The 12,856-nt window shown below is 40.2% G+C and overlaps 1 protein-coding gene across 2 annotated transcripts; it reads right to left on the bottom strand.

Moving 5' to 3' along the window:
* Positions 1-3,906: 3,906 nt before the first annotated feature.
* POLR1F (RNA polymerase I subunit F) lies at positions 3,907-7,647 on the bottom strand. 2 transcript variants are annotated; one of them, XM_080340439.1, is made up of 5 exons: positions 7,400-7,647; positions 7,130-7,271; positions 6,471-6,519; positions 5,796-5,997; positions 3,907-4,470 (listed from the first exon to the last, which is right to left on the bottom strand). In XM_080340439.1, exons 1-5 carry the CDS (start codon positions 7,615-7,617, stop codon positions 4,074-4,076), a joined length of 1,008 nt encoding a protein of 335 aa, XP_080196565.1. In that variant the 5' UTR covers positions 7,618-7,647; the 3' UTR covers positions 3,907-4,073. The 2 variants fall into 2 exon arrangements, with proteins under 2 accessions (XP_080196565.1, XP_080196566.1); XM_080340440.1 differs by lacking the exon at positions 6,471-6,519 and having other exon boundaries at positions 3,917-4,470; positions 5,796-6,004.
* Positions 7,648-12,856: the final 5,209 nt, after the last annotated feature.

The following is a 12,856-nucleotide window of genomic DNA, read 5'->3' as shown; positions in this document are numbered from 1 at the left end:
TCAGTTCACATAACCTCTTCATAGGTATCTGGGAAAAAAATACAACTCCAGCAGTTTGGGTACATAACTACCCTCATGCCTTTTACAGCAAAGGTCTGTACTGTCTGAGGGCTATCAAATGTTGGGAAGCTTCCAAAGACAAACTGTTTATTCGGAGGCAAATCTGATCAAGGTTCACATTTTCCAAAAGGCAGCTAGCTTACTTAGCCCCTTTTAAAAATCCTTTCCCCAGAGCTCATCCACTGGGCTGTTTGGGCTGCATATTTTAAGCAGCAGAAAACTGCCAAGTCAAAAGTACATAATTTGTTCTTAAGAAAAGCAAGGAAGGGACAAAGAGCAAAAGTTAACACTCCAGATCACTGCAAGCTTCAGAGTACAAAACAATTGCTTTAAAGAGAGCTAAAAATACTGTCTTCTAAGAGTTCTTGCTCTTCTGCCAAAGGCATGCAACACACTGAGAAACATGTTTGCAGGATCAAAATATTTATAATACTATGAAGAAACAGTCCCTGCTTTAGAAACTTATTATAGCTGGTTAAGTTGGAACTGCATTTTTCATAATACAGACAAAGGATTATCAACCACAGACAGAAGTGAATATTGGCTTTGTTTCCAACTTAGTTAATGTTAAAACAGGAAAAATACCCATATGTTTTCTCTAGATCACTTGATAGTAACCATGGTGTAACTATCAATAGGACAAAACAGAATTTTGCCTTCTAACCTTCTCTTTGCTATGAGACATAAGTGAGTTGTACTAGAATGCACACTGCAAAAAAGGAACAGAAAGACCATGCAAACAAATAAAAAGTCACCTGGCCTCACTGGAAGCTTTACAAACATTTGTTCTCTGTACTCAAAAATCTCCGCTTAACTCAGAATTCAATATAAATCTTCATTTGTAGTCCAGGGGAACACAAAAAGCTAAACACTTGCAATGATCAAACTTCATAGAAACTTTTATGGAAAGTGTCAAGTTCGGCTTCTTTCCATTTTTAATTTCAAGTGTCAGAAAATCCTTCTATTTTTTAAGAGGAAAAAAAAAACCCAAACAAAACAAAGAGAAGTGATTTCAAGTCATTAATAGAGTGACAATCCACTTTTGAAAATCCAAGTTTTCTTGCCATATTTAGCTAATGCCGAAACAGTGTCTACAGCAACATCAACAGTGCAGCTGTGAGGCTGCCAATACTGGCTCCAAATGAGAAGAACACTTGTTTTTTTTTAAGTCTTTTCTTTACTTTTTTCCTTTTCAAAGACACAAAACAGCAAAAAACAGTTAAGTGCTTTGTACAATTGTCAGGCAAAGGAATCTACTATTTTGTAGCACAGTTGCTATTTGCATATTAAACTAGCAATAATTTAATATAACATGTTATAGTATTTGCAATGTTGGAACAACAACTTGTTCGGCAATCCTGGATTGACAGATCCTGCATTTAATTTATTTTTTAATTGCTCTCTTCTGTTGTAAGCCAAGAAAGAAACCAAAAAATTTATCCAAGAGGGTGCCGACCACACTTGTGTGCCAAAAAAATTCTGCCTTTAAGGCCCAAATCTGAGATGGATTACATGAGGCTTTCAGAAAAGTTGCTTAATACTCTCAAAAAGCCTGTTTACATAGTTTGTTAAATTACACTAGGAAATTCTCTTTCAGTAAGAGAATGATAAAACAGCAAAAGTGGAAAAAGAACACTGAAAGTGCTGAAAGCATTTATACTACGTATGTTACTTGATTCATTAGTTGCAACACCAGTTCTTCCCTCCTGAATGTCTCCCTTCTCTCCACGCTAATGAAAAACTGGAAGTGAGCGAGACCAACTCTTGGTGCTACAAGCTGGTTCTATGAACTGGTGGGGCTTGGCTCACGCTGCTGTGACCAACAGTGGATGTGCTGGAGATGTATTTCCCTCCACTATAAGGGAAAGTAAGCTACAATAATTTTTAAGGACTAACAGATGAAATCACACGACTCTGAGTCTTTGGTTCAACTGCAATAGCAGCTGCCTCGATCCTTCTGTTCCCACAGGCATCAACAAAACATACCTGCATTTGCCATCCTCCTCTGATATATCCTCCATACCTACCGATCTAACTTATTTTCTTCCCTCTACATCAATCCGTTAAAAATAATTTTAAAAAAAAATTGAGCTAACAGATAATTTCTGATTGTAAATTATGTACCAACCTTCAGCTTGTCCTGTGCATTTAAATTTAAGCACATTTGGGTGCTTTGTGTTACTCTTTGCAACACTTAACACACCAGAATACTGCCCTCAGTTGACCTTGTACTGTGCTGTAACAAATGGATTATAAACATTGCCTGACTTCTCAGATTTTGTCACAGTAAAGTGGACAGAGACGGCATCCATGAAATTGCACGTAGTTCAAGTGCCATCATTGTCACATGTAGAAACACAACAGGGACAATTCATCTTCATTTTGGGACTGTCCAGAAACTGGCTTCAAGATCAAGTACACTGAAGAGCAAACAGAAACAGATATACTGAAGTTTCTGATGCCCTTCAACACCTACTTAAGCTCACACCATAGGTCTTCAAGAACTTTTGTTTTTTTATGGTGTTATAATAACTTTAAAATGCCTATGATGTACTGCCATACCATCAAGCCCACAAGACAAAAACTTAGATTTGTCCTCTTAAGTTTGGAGCTTTAAAGATAGATAAAAGGCATTAATATAGCACAAAGTGAGCCCTAAAACAAATATTGCCACACTTTCAGTTCAGCACATGTTCAGTGTGTACAGATATGTCATTAGGGACTGTACATAAATCTAGTAAAGTGAGCTAATAGCATCAGCATAATCACTAGAGCAAGATGTTTTGTCCCCTAAGAACAGGTAGATGAACACGAAATTTCCGCATACATGCTGTTTACTTACAAGGTTTCCAAAGAGTTGGTTATATCTTCTTGTAACAGGTAAATCAATACCAAAGTAGCTATTGCCTCCTACCTTGGCTGAAGACTTAGCCTACACCACATCACACCACAGTTCTTCCCAGAACTCTTCACAATAGAACACTGCTGCAAACAAAAACACTGATATTCAAAAAAATATCATACATGTACATCAGGAAAATTAGCTCTTAATAAAGGCACGTTTGTTAACATTTGACTATCATCATCCCATTGTCAGAACTTTCCACTAACATTATTTCCTAGTTTGGAAAATACTAGCAGTAGGTACCCACTATTCTAGAGAGCAGTGTTTGAAAGTTATAATTAGCACAAAACGTTGGGAGTTGTACTTCAGCTTTTACAAAAACCAAACCAAAACAAAACAGCTAAGTCAATGAGCCTGATGCACAAAAATCAACTTCATCAAAGTACGACCCATTACCAAGTGCTTTATCAGCCTGTTTCAGCAGTTCTAACCCACAAGTGGTAGCTCATTACAACATTATTACATTAATCTTCTGCCTTCCCTGCTTGCTCTAAATCATCTGATCATACTGGTTTTCCCAAAGTACCACAGAAGGTGTTTTGAAAGATCCAAGACACTTGACTCCGCTTAACCTTCAAGGAAGGCTGCAGAATCTCATTCACAGGCATTCATGGCCCCTCACTATAATTAAAAAAAAAATCTCTTCTCAGCCTCTGGGAATTCAGGTGTATTTCCCAAAACCCCAAAGGCAAGCCTAATCTACTCTTATAAAATAAAGACACTGAGAAGCAAAGATGGAATTACAGTAGCAAATATCTTATCTAGCTACTGGTTCATGTGTTGAACTGGGAAGCAGATAAAGAAGTGATGCGTGTGTTGCTGTAATTATGCTACAGAAATGATGCATGTGTTCCTGTAATTATGCTCCACTGTTCTGCTGTGCCCTATTTCCAGAAAACAAAACAGACAGATACTGCTTCTAACCTATTTTTTCTGTCACTTCTTTAAAAGCTCCTGCATTTAAAGCTGCCAATGTATATATGAACATAAACATCCTCCCACCTAGTGGAGCAGATTGTTTAGTAAAGAAATATATATTTGCATTTTGAAAACAGGTTTTTATTGAAGCTTATAAAAAATGTCTGAAATCTTATTCAGGAAAGGCACTTCAGACTTCAGCCCGTTTCTTTTTAGCTCTAGGTTCTTGTGACAGCTGAGATAATTCACTTTCTTCAACTTCATTGCAATGCTTTCTTTTCTTTTTCTTTGACTTTTTATGGTCACTTTGGTAACCACTGGAGTCACTAGTAGGCAATACATGTCCTTGTTCTTCTTCCTTATGTTTTTTCTTTTTTTTCTTCTTCTTAACATCACATAATCCATTTGCAGCATCAACACTTTGCTCTTCTGCATTTTCCCCCCCAGTGTTATCCATCTCAGCTAGAGGCTCCTCTGTGACATTATCTTCCTGAGAATCATTCAGCCCATTTTCTTGGTGGTCAAGCTTTTGAATTTCACCTGCATTTGTACTGTCAGTGATGGTCTCAGTTTGTTTGGGCCGCAAGCTGTAAAACAATACAAAGTAAAATTGTAATTTTATATATATTGTAATTGTATTGTATTTTATATAATATTGTAAAACAATAAAGCCAGTTGAATGCTTAAGGTAATTTCTATTACCCACCTAGCTTCCTTCTTACCACAGAATCAATGTTCTCTTCCAAATTTTAGCCTAAATTTCTTCTATAAAATGCTGTACAGACCATTTTGATATTTCCTCTTTTCTTGAACTCCTTCATCGACTAGTTCATAATTACTCATTGTGTAATAAAGCTTTTTTTTTAAGTTATTCACAAACACGCACAGCCAACAGCCTGTTAAATCATACAGGAGACAAACAGCTGGTTTCACGAAGCAACTACTTTGCTGAAGTCTATTCAGTAAAGAGAGGTGTTGCCAGAAAAGTGTAAAAAACAAAAACAAAAACAAAAACACAAAGAAACCCAGACAAAATAAAGAAAAAAAGCAACCCAGCAGGTACCTTGCAACTGAGAGCACTGGAGAAAATGTCTACGAAGACAAATATTGAAAGAATGAGGTTAAAAACCACAGAGATGTCCCCAGAAACACTGAGGACAAAATCGTTAAGTTTCATCATAAATTCACTGAAAAAATCCAAAGCATCTTTTCAGATTAAAAAAGAAAAAACAAATAAAAAATGCTATGATTTTGCCAGTAGTAGTCATATAGTACATACAATTAAACACATAACCACATTGGTTGAAAAAAATTGCTCAGCAAATGACCGGTTAAAAAAACCCCTGAATTAATTCTTTTAAAGATCTCACTACTGAGATTTTTAGCAAGGTGCTCTAAAAATTCGCAGGACCATAAGGAGGAAGGTGATGCATTTTCTCATATCATCTTTGATATTTCTGTGTTTCAGCAAGCATTTTAATCATCCTCATATAACTATCTGTGATGTAATGTGTGCCCACACGTGTGTGTGCATAAACATTAATGTAAACATTGTGTTCAGGAACTGGAGTGTTTTCACCCAAAAAGTCTATGTACATCCATAAACACAGCTACTCCAGACATTTGGGGGTGCTATTTTGAACATGTATTATTTATGCAATCAACAGTTCACTGGTCAGCACATTCAGATTGTAAAAACTCAACCCCCCTACTTTTATTTTTCCAGAGAGAGCTTCCATGCTGATCCTTTAACACTAGAAAGTTTAGTTTAAAATCACTAACATGGCCTATATATAGACATGAGTCCGTGTAAAAATAAGAAAGCCTTAAGATTAAGATGTTAATTCAAATCATTTAGCTTGTAACAAACCCATGAAAATAGTTTAAAATATTATCTATTAGGGCACAATACCTGCTTTTAGTGAGCTCTCCTCGAATGAAGAACACCCCAGCAGCATCAGATTCTAAATGCAATACTCGAAATTTCAGTTCGTCCCCTATTTTCAGCCCCAGCTCTTGCCACTGTATAATCGACATTTGTTCAGGTTTAGGGATAGAAGCATTGAAGCATCCATGTATCAGGCAGCCAATGTGACTAGGGGCCACTTTATTAACTACACCCTAGAAAAGAAAAAAAATGTCCTATGAAGCTATAGTAAAGATCATTCCTTTAAATGCACTTGATATATATTTAGTTTCCTATATGGGCACTTTCTGACAGTAGTTTATGCCCAAGTTACAAAGCCAGTTTATTTATCAAATAAGTTGTCTTCTTCACTAAAATCAAAACTATTCCTATATACTCTTAATACACTTCCCCCCAAAATACACCTGAACCTGCATTTGCAACAGAAAGTCAAAACATGAGATTTAACCACAGTCAGCACATGAATAAAACAGGTCTTTCCTCACACTAAAGCCATCAACTTTGCTTTAAAGCCATTTAAGGTCTGATTTTCTTGCCTAAAATGGCCTTCATTCTGGCACAGCACTAATTAGCAGCTGAAGATACAGATGATACATAAATAGATTTAAAGTACTCTATTGGGTGGGTTTCTGACATATTTGCATGTCAAACATAATTCACCTTTGTCTTCCCCAAGGATGAATGAAAAACACTGAGACTTTTTCCATTCCTAGAAAGAGGACACATTCGTTTCTTAATCAAATGTATGAAGACACAAGTTATGCTGCAAAACATATGGCACCATAATGAATGTAAGCCAATTCTCAACTTATTTTTTCACAAGAACTGATGCACAGGTATTAACACATTCAAGACTGTTTTGCAAGCCATACGTTTCCTTTTACCAGAAGGCAGGTATCAACGTGACGTACTACTCTTGTACTTGAAGGAAAAAAACTCATGAAGCACATCCTAAACATGCCTGCCAATATTAAATAAGAACAAACACACCCGTTTGAGTATTATCTGCTCTCCAGAAAGAAGCATTGATATAAATTATATATAAAATTATGATTTAGTAATGAATGATACGAAATCACAAAATATTATAATGTTACATATGAATTTAACAAACACAGGGACAAACAGTACAGATACAAGCAAATAAAAACTATTACTACAAACTGCAGTAGACTACTGTAAACTATTCTAATAAACTACTAATATAAACTAAAATATAACTCCACCAAAGCCCGAGACCGCTGCTGAGGATAAAGATAAGCCAAGCTTTGATTGCTTAATAAAAAAATACCCCTTGAGACGTCAAGGCGTTTACATACCACCAGTTTTTTCCCTTTCTTGGGGCTGAAGATGACGAAGTCCGCCTCGATGTTCAGGTGGACGAACCCCTGGTCGTCGTAAATGTCCCCGAGCTCGCCCACCACCTTGATGTTGTCGTAGGCCACCGGCACGCCCTGGAAGCTGGAAGGAGAAGCGGGGGCACCATTAGCTGCGGGGGCACCGCTAGTTGCGAGGCCGGGGTCAGCCCCCGGGCGGGCTGAGACCTGCCCCCCGCCCCAGCCCGCTCCCCGCCCGCTCCCCGCCCGCACCTCTCCGAGTAGCGCAGGAGCTCGGCGTCCAGCTGGGCGCGGATGCCGCTGCGCTTGCGGCCCAGGTAGCGCGGCGCCAGCGCCACGTGCCTGCGGTGAGGCGCCACCACCAGGCACGAGTAGCGGCGGCCCACCAGGCCGCGGGCCACGGCGAACGAGGGGATCCCGGCAGTGGGCAGCGCCGGGGCCGGCGGCGGCGGCTGCCCCTGCACGGCCATGCTGCGGGCGGGCGGCGGCGGGGACGCGCGGGCGGCACACACCGCGGCGCGCCGCGATGGCGTCACGTACCGTGCGATGGCAGCGGCCCGGCCGTGGGGAGTGACGCAGTTCCGAGTGCCGGCAGTTCGGGGCAGGGCGAAGGGCAGGGTTCCCCCGAGCAGCCGCGGTGCTCCACTCGGTGCCGGGAGCCCGTGTAGAGCTGCGGCCCCGCGGTTCCTGCCGGCCGGATGCTGCTTTCTCCCATCCCTGCCACAGCCCTGGCCGCTGCTGGCACCCAGCAGCACGGGTGTATCTCCCTAATTCATCCGTACGGCCTCAGTCACACGGTTTAATGCCCCTTCATGTTATTCCTCAATCATAAGTATTGTTTATTTTCACCTTTCAACTGATTTTGCATCTGATGTTCCCCCTCTCGCATCCAATTGCCCCGTGAACCTAAACCAAACACTTAGCAGTTTAAACAAAAGTCTGGTTTACAATGTCATTTTGAAATTAAATGTTTGGTGATTTGAACAAAAGACACGATGTTAAATTAACTTTAAAAGTTGTTCTTCATATATGGCAATTCTAAGAATACAGAATTTGTTTTCTGTTGCTAGAGATTGTGTCTAATTTGTGCTTCTAATGAGAAAACTCATAACACTTATTAACCACGAACTAAAAGACAGAAGGAGAATCCCAGAATCACAGAATGGTTGGGGTTGGAAGGCACCTCTGGAGATCATCTAGTCCAACCCATCTGCTGAAGCCGGTTCACCTAGAGTAGATTGCATTGGAATGTGTCCAGGCGGGTTTTGAAGGTCTCCAGAGAAGGAGACTCCACAACCTCTCTGGGCAGCCTGTTCCAGTGCTCTGGCACCCTCAGAGTAAAGAAGTTTCTCCTTATAATTCAGATGGAACCTCCTATGCTTCAGTCTGTGTACGTTGCCCCTCATCCTATTGTTGGGCATCACTGAAAGGAATCTGGTCCCATCCTCTTGACACCCGCCCTTGGGATGTTTATAAACATTGATGAGATCCCCTCTCAGCCTTCTCTTCTCCAGGCTGAACAGACCCAGCTCTCTCAGTCTCCCCTCATAAGAAAGGTGCTCTAGGCCCCTAATCATCTTTGTAGCCTGCCACTGGACTCCCTCCAGTAATTCCTTGTGCTTCTTAAACTGGGGAGCCCAGAACTGGATGCAGTGCTCCAGGTGTGGCCTCACCAGGGCAGAGCAGAGGGGGAGGAGAACCTCCCTTGACCTGCTGGTCACACTTCTCTTAATGCACCCCAGGATACCATTTGCTTTCTTGGCCACAAGGGCACATTGTTGACTCATGGTCAACCTTTTGTCAACCAGAACTCCCAAGTCCTTCTCTGCAGTGCTGCTTTCCAGCAGGTCCACTCCCAACCTGTACTGGTGCCTGGGGTTATTCCTTCCCAGGTGCAGGACCCTACACTTGACCTCGTTAAACTTCATCAGGTTCCTCTTTGCCCAGTTCTCCAGCCTGTCCAAGTTTTGCTGAATGGCAGCAGTGAAGAAAGTTAAAACTTACAAAAGTCATAAAAAGGGATGCAAGTGCACTGTACACTGCCATGACCTATAAAGTGAGCCACAGTAATAGCAAAAGAACCCCCGAAACAACAACAGCAAAAATAAACAAACAACAGCAACAAAACACACACACACACAAACCCCAAACAAACAACCAAAACCAAACAAAACAAAAAACTCCAAACTTCTTGTCCTATTATAACCAATGAAACCTGTGGCTGATCAATAAAGACATTGCCCAGAAAAGTCTGTCAGGCTTTGTATAAGCACAAAGTTGCTCAGTATTGCCTTAAGATTTAATTTTAACCTGATATAACTGGACTTATGCAAAACATGGAAAATATATTCTTTCTTTGATTTAAACCTCATTTATACCAGCTTAACTTGTTTTAGTGAAGGCACACTTTCAAACGGATTGAATCCACCCGGGGAGTTATAAAAATAAAATTTTGATATATCAATTTTATTAAAGGTGTTAACATTTCTTTATGCTGGAGAGGCCTCAGAAACACTATTGTTGTATAAAAACAAGCCTTCCATCAGATAACAGAAATCCTTGAACTCCCTATAAAAGGTTAAATGATGCAAAAGTCTTTGAAACTACTCAAATACTATGTCACCAGGTTTTCTTTGACTGAACATGCTGTGAAGACAGAACATTGTTAGTTTTCACAGGTAAAACAAACAGTATAATTTAAAGTACTTTACTGCATGTTAAGTTGGATTAGTGTGAAAGAACTGACATAAAAATGGCTTTCAGCTGTCAGACTGAACTTGCAAAATTGAAAGACAAAATGAAATACTTAAATCTGTATTCTCTTGTGGCTTTAATCCTCCAAGGTATTTAATGTCTGTTGAAATTAATTGTATGCTATGCACTCTCAGCATTCTGGAAGAAATATCTGTATTTTTTATTTCATCTATTCAGATCATATTTAATCCTTGAAATGTGCTTTCAATCTCTGTTAAAGACCTTATACAATAACTGCATCCACTTCTATTCCTAAATGAAATATATGTTTTATAACTCTTATTTATGAGTGGATTTAGTTTGCCATGAGAATATATAATGCACTAAGGGCTACAGTCAACTTTATCCAGGATAATAAAAATCCAACTCTGCTTCTTAAATAAAGTCTCAGAATAGGATGGAAAGGCAGTAGGAACAAAAATGTGGACTTTTGTCTTTCTCCCTATAGGCAGGTTGGACAAGATGGTGCCAGAAGGGCTCCCTCCCCTGATCCTGCAGCAATCTGGAGTTATCCCCACAGACTTCTGTCCCCAGAAAACTCCTCACTCCTGTGTACCATGCTCAGCCTACAGAAAGTCTCATTCTGACAGGCTGCAATTTTTTTTTCTTTGTATCAAGCACTCTAAACTAAAAACCTACAGCAAAATAGTAACATCTTAAAGCCTACAGATACTGTATGGGGCCTACAGAGGGCTGGGCTAAATCCTATACTATGTGGACAAGGCCAGTCTTTAAAGAGAGTTCTGTTTTAACAGCCATGCTACCACTTGGCCTGGTAGCCAAGAATTGCTCCCCAAGGCAAATGGTGCTGTGGCCTTGAGTAGGTATTTTAGTTTAGATCACTTTCTAATTGAATCTCCATTTATTCCTGCTACTGTGCTTTGGTTTTCATTGCAAAGTGCTCTTGGGACTGCCAGATTTCCTTTCAGGCTAAAGTCATCTGGAGAATGAAGTTTAAATCCTGATGGTCATTAAGTCTATGGGGTCAGGCCAGAGCGAATTCAAAATAGTCTCCTTGAAACTCTTTTTAGTTACCTGGTCCTAGCAGCAGCTGGTTTTCTGTGCAAGTCCACACCTGTCAGGTCACACTGCTTGCTGATGCAACATAGCCTATCTGAACCAAAAGCAGCATTGTCTTGCAGTGTCCTAGAGGCTTCAGACACATCATATGATTTGGGATTTCATTGCCTGATTGTAAAATATGTCCTCACGAAACAGAGGAATCTCAGTCTAACTGCCACCTCCCCCAGTCACAGTTCAGTTCTTAAAACATCCTAGATCGGGGTGTCAAACTCATTTTTACTGGGGATCACATCCCCAATATAGGAGTAGTTACATTTATACAGTCCTAAAGTCATATTTGGCCCTTTGAAGGCAACCGCGAGGCTGATGTGGCCCCCGGTGAAAACGAGTTTGACACCCCTGACCTAGACCATAACACTTAAATCTTGATAGCCCCACCTTAATTTCTTATCTTCTTTTTCTTCCCTAGTTGTATATCTTATTTTACTTCTTGATGTTAGCTTTCAGTTTAAAAACAGTCTGGATCAGCTGGCCTTTTAGCAGCACTTCAATGAGCCTGTGTGCAAAAAGGCAGCTAAAATCAATGTCTAAACCAGCACAGCATTGGTATGTTTGCCAAGTCTCACAGTGGCTGATAAAACTGTTCTGAGCCTGTTTTTCTCTAGCAGTCAGGTTGCCAGTAACAATCAGGACCAAACCCAAAAGCTGCTTTTTCAATCATTGCCATACTTTTCCTTTCTGTTTTATCTGTGTTTGTCTTGTTTTCTCTTTATGGAAGAAGGCCAGACTCCAGTAAGGCGATTCATTAGCAGCCACATATCCAGCACCTCTCAGCTGGTCTTTTATTCCCATACAGTCATTGCCATCTTCAGTCTAGGTTTCTGAATTGACATCATATGTTGGGTAGAAGCCTTGTCCAACTGCCCATTCATGCTCTCTTGTGGCAGCTGCAGTTCGTTCATTCAGAGGGCAGCCTCCATCTAGCATTAAAATCCTGGAGCCGTAGCTGCAATGGAATACACTGCATCTTGTGCAGAGTGGAAGAGTACCTGTGACACTGTGTTGGAGTAGAAGATGCATTCCCTCTTAGGGCTGTGTGCTCAAAGGACTCAGTGCATTTTGAAACTGAATCCATGCCAGGCTCCTCACTACACAACTCATCCGCTATTGAAAAAACAAAACAAAACAAAACTAAGAAACGGAGAGAGAAAGAAATAAAGAAACACCTCATAGTTACAAAGAAAGGATGCATACAGTAGAGACTCATGCTCAGAATTTTTTGTCAAATATGAGAGCTGGCTTCACAATTTTCATGTGATATCATAAAAACCTACAGTATTTTTAATGATAGTTATTGCTGTGGTATGAAGAATCAGTACTCAAACTCTCAGTTTTGTTTGAAGTTGTACAGCCATAGGTTTGTTTCAATATCTTTGACCCTCCTCCCAAATAGAGCCTAATGCTAGCATGTTCAATCTGTGAGAATTAAGCATCTAAGTGTCATTGAGGGTCTCAGCTTATGGTCCTAAATATGTAATTTTCTTAGGCTAGATTTGTGGAAGCTGTTTTTGAGAAGGACGACATTCAGCTACATACAAAATAGATCAGTATAAGGGATTAGCTAAAGCAATTCCAGCATTAAAAATTAATTTGACTGGAAACATGGAAGGCATTAAGTTGTTACCCTCAGGCAAAAATATAATTCAGCCAAAAGCACAATAACAGCATCAACAGTATTGTTTTTTCTCTAACAAGGGCACTGGCCAAAAAAAAGTAGATACTCCTGTCAATATATCAGGCATCTCTATCACTGGGTTGGTATGTAAAATGTACCGAACGCTGAAAGTCCACCAGATGGCACACTAAAGCCTTGGTACTGAGACGTGCTCTCATCCAGGAGAGCAACAGTAACTGCATGGCAGGCTGAAAATT

This window comes from Nesoenas mayeri (assembly GCF_963082525.1).
Source record: "Nesoenas mayeri genome assembly, chromosome: 2".
Taxonomy (NCBI): Eukaryota; Metazoa; Chordata; class Aves; order Columbiformes; family Columbidae; genus Nesoenas; species Nesoenas mayeri.
The sequence above is the reverse complement of the archived record's forward strand: the minus strand, read 5'-3'. Positions and strand labels throughout refer to the sequence as shown.

Excerpts from the sequence above, each read along its gene's own strand:
- POLR1F (XM_080340439.1), bottom strand. The coding sequence starts at position 7,617 with ATGGCCGTGCAGGGGCAGCCGCCGCCGCCGGCCCCGGCGCTGCCCACT. Across the intron at positions 7,272-7,399 it reads CTCCTGCGCTACTCGGAGAG|CTTCCAGGGCGTGCCGGTGG; the intron begins GTGCGGGCGGGG and ends TTCTCCTTCCAG. Across the intron at positions 5,998-6,470 it reads CATCCTTGGGGAAGACAAAG|TTAATAAAGTGGCCCCTAGT; the intron begins GTGAATTATGTT and ends TCTAGGGTGTAG.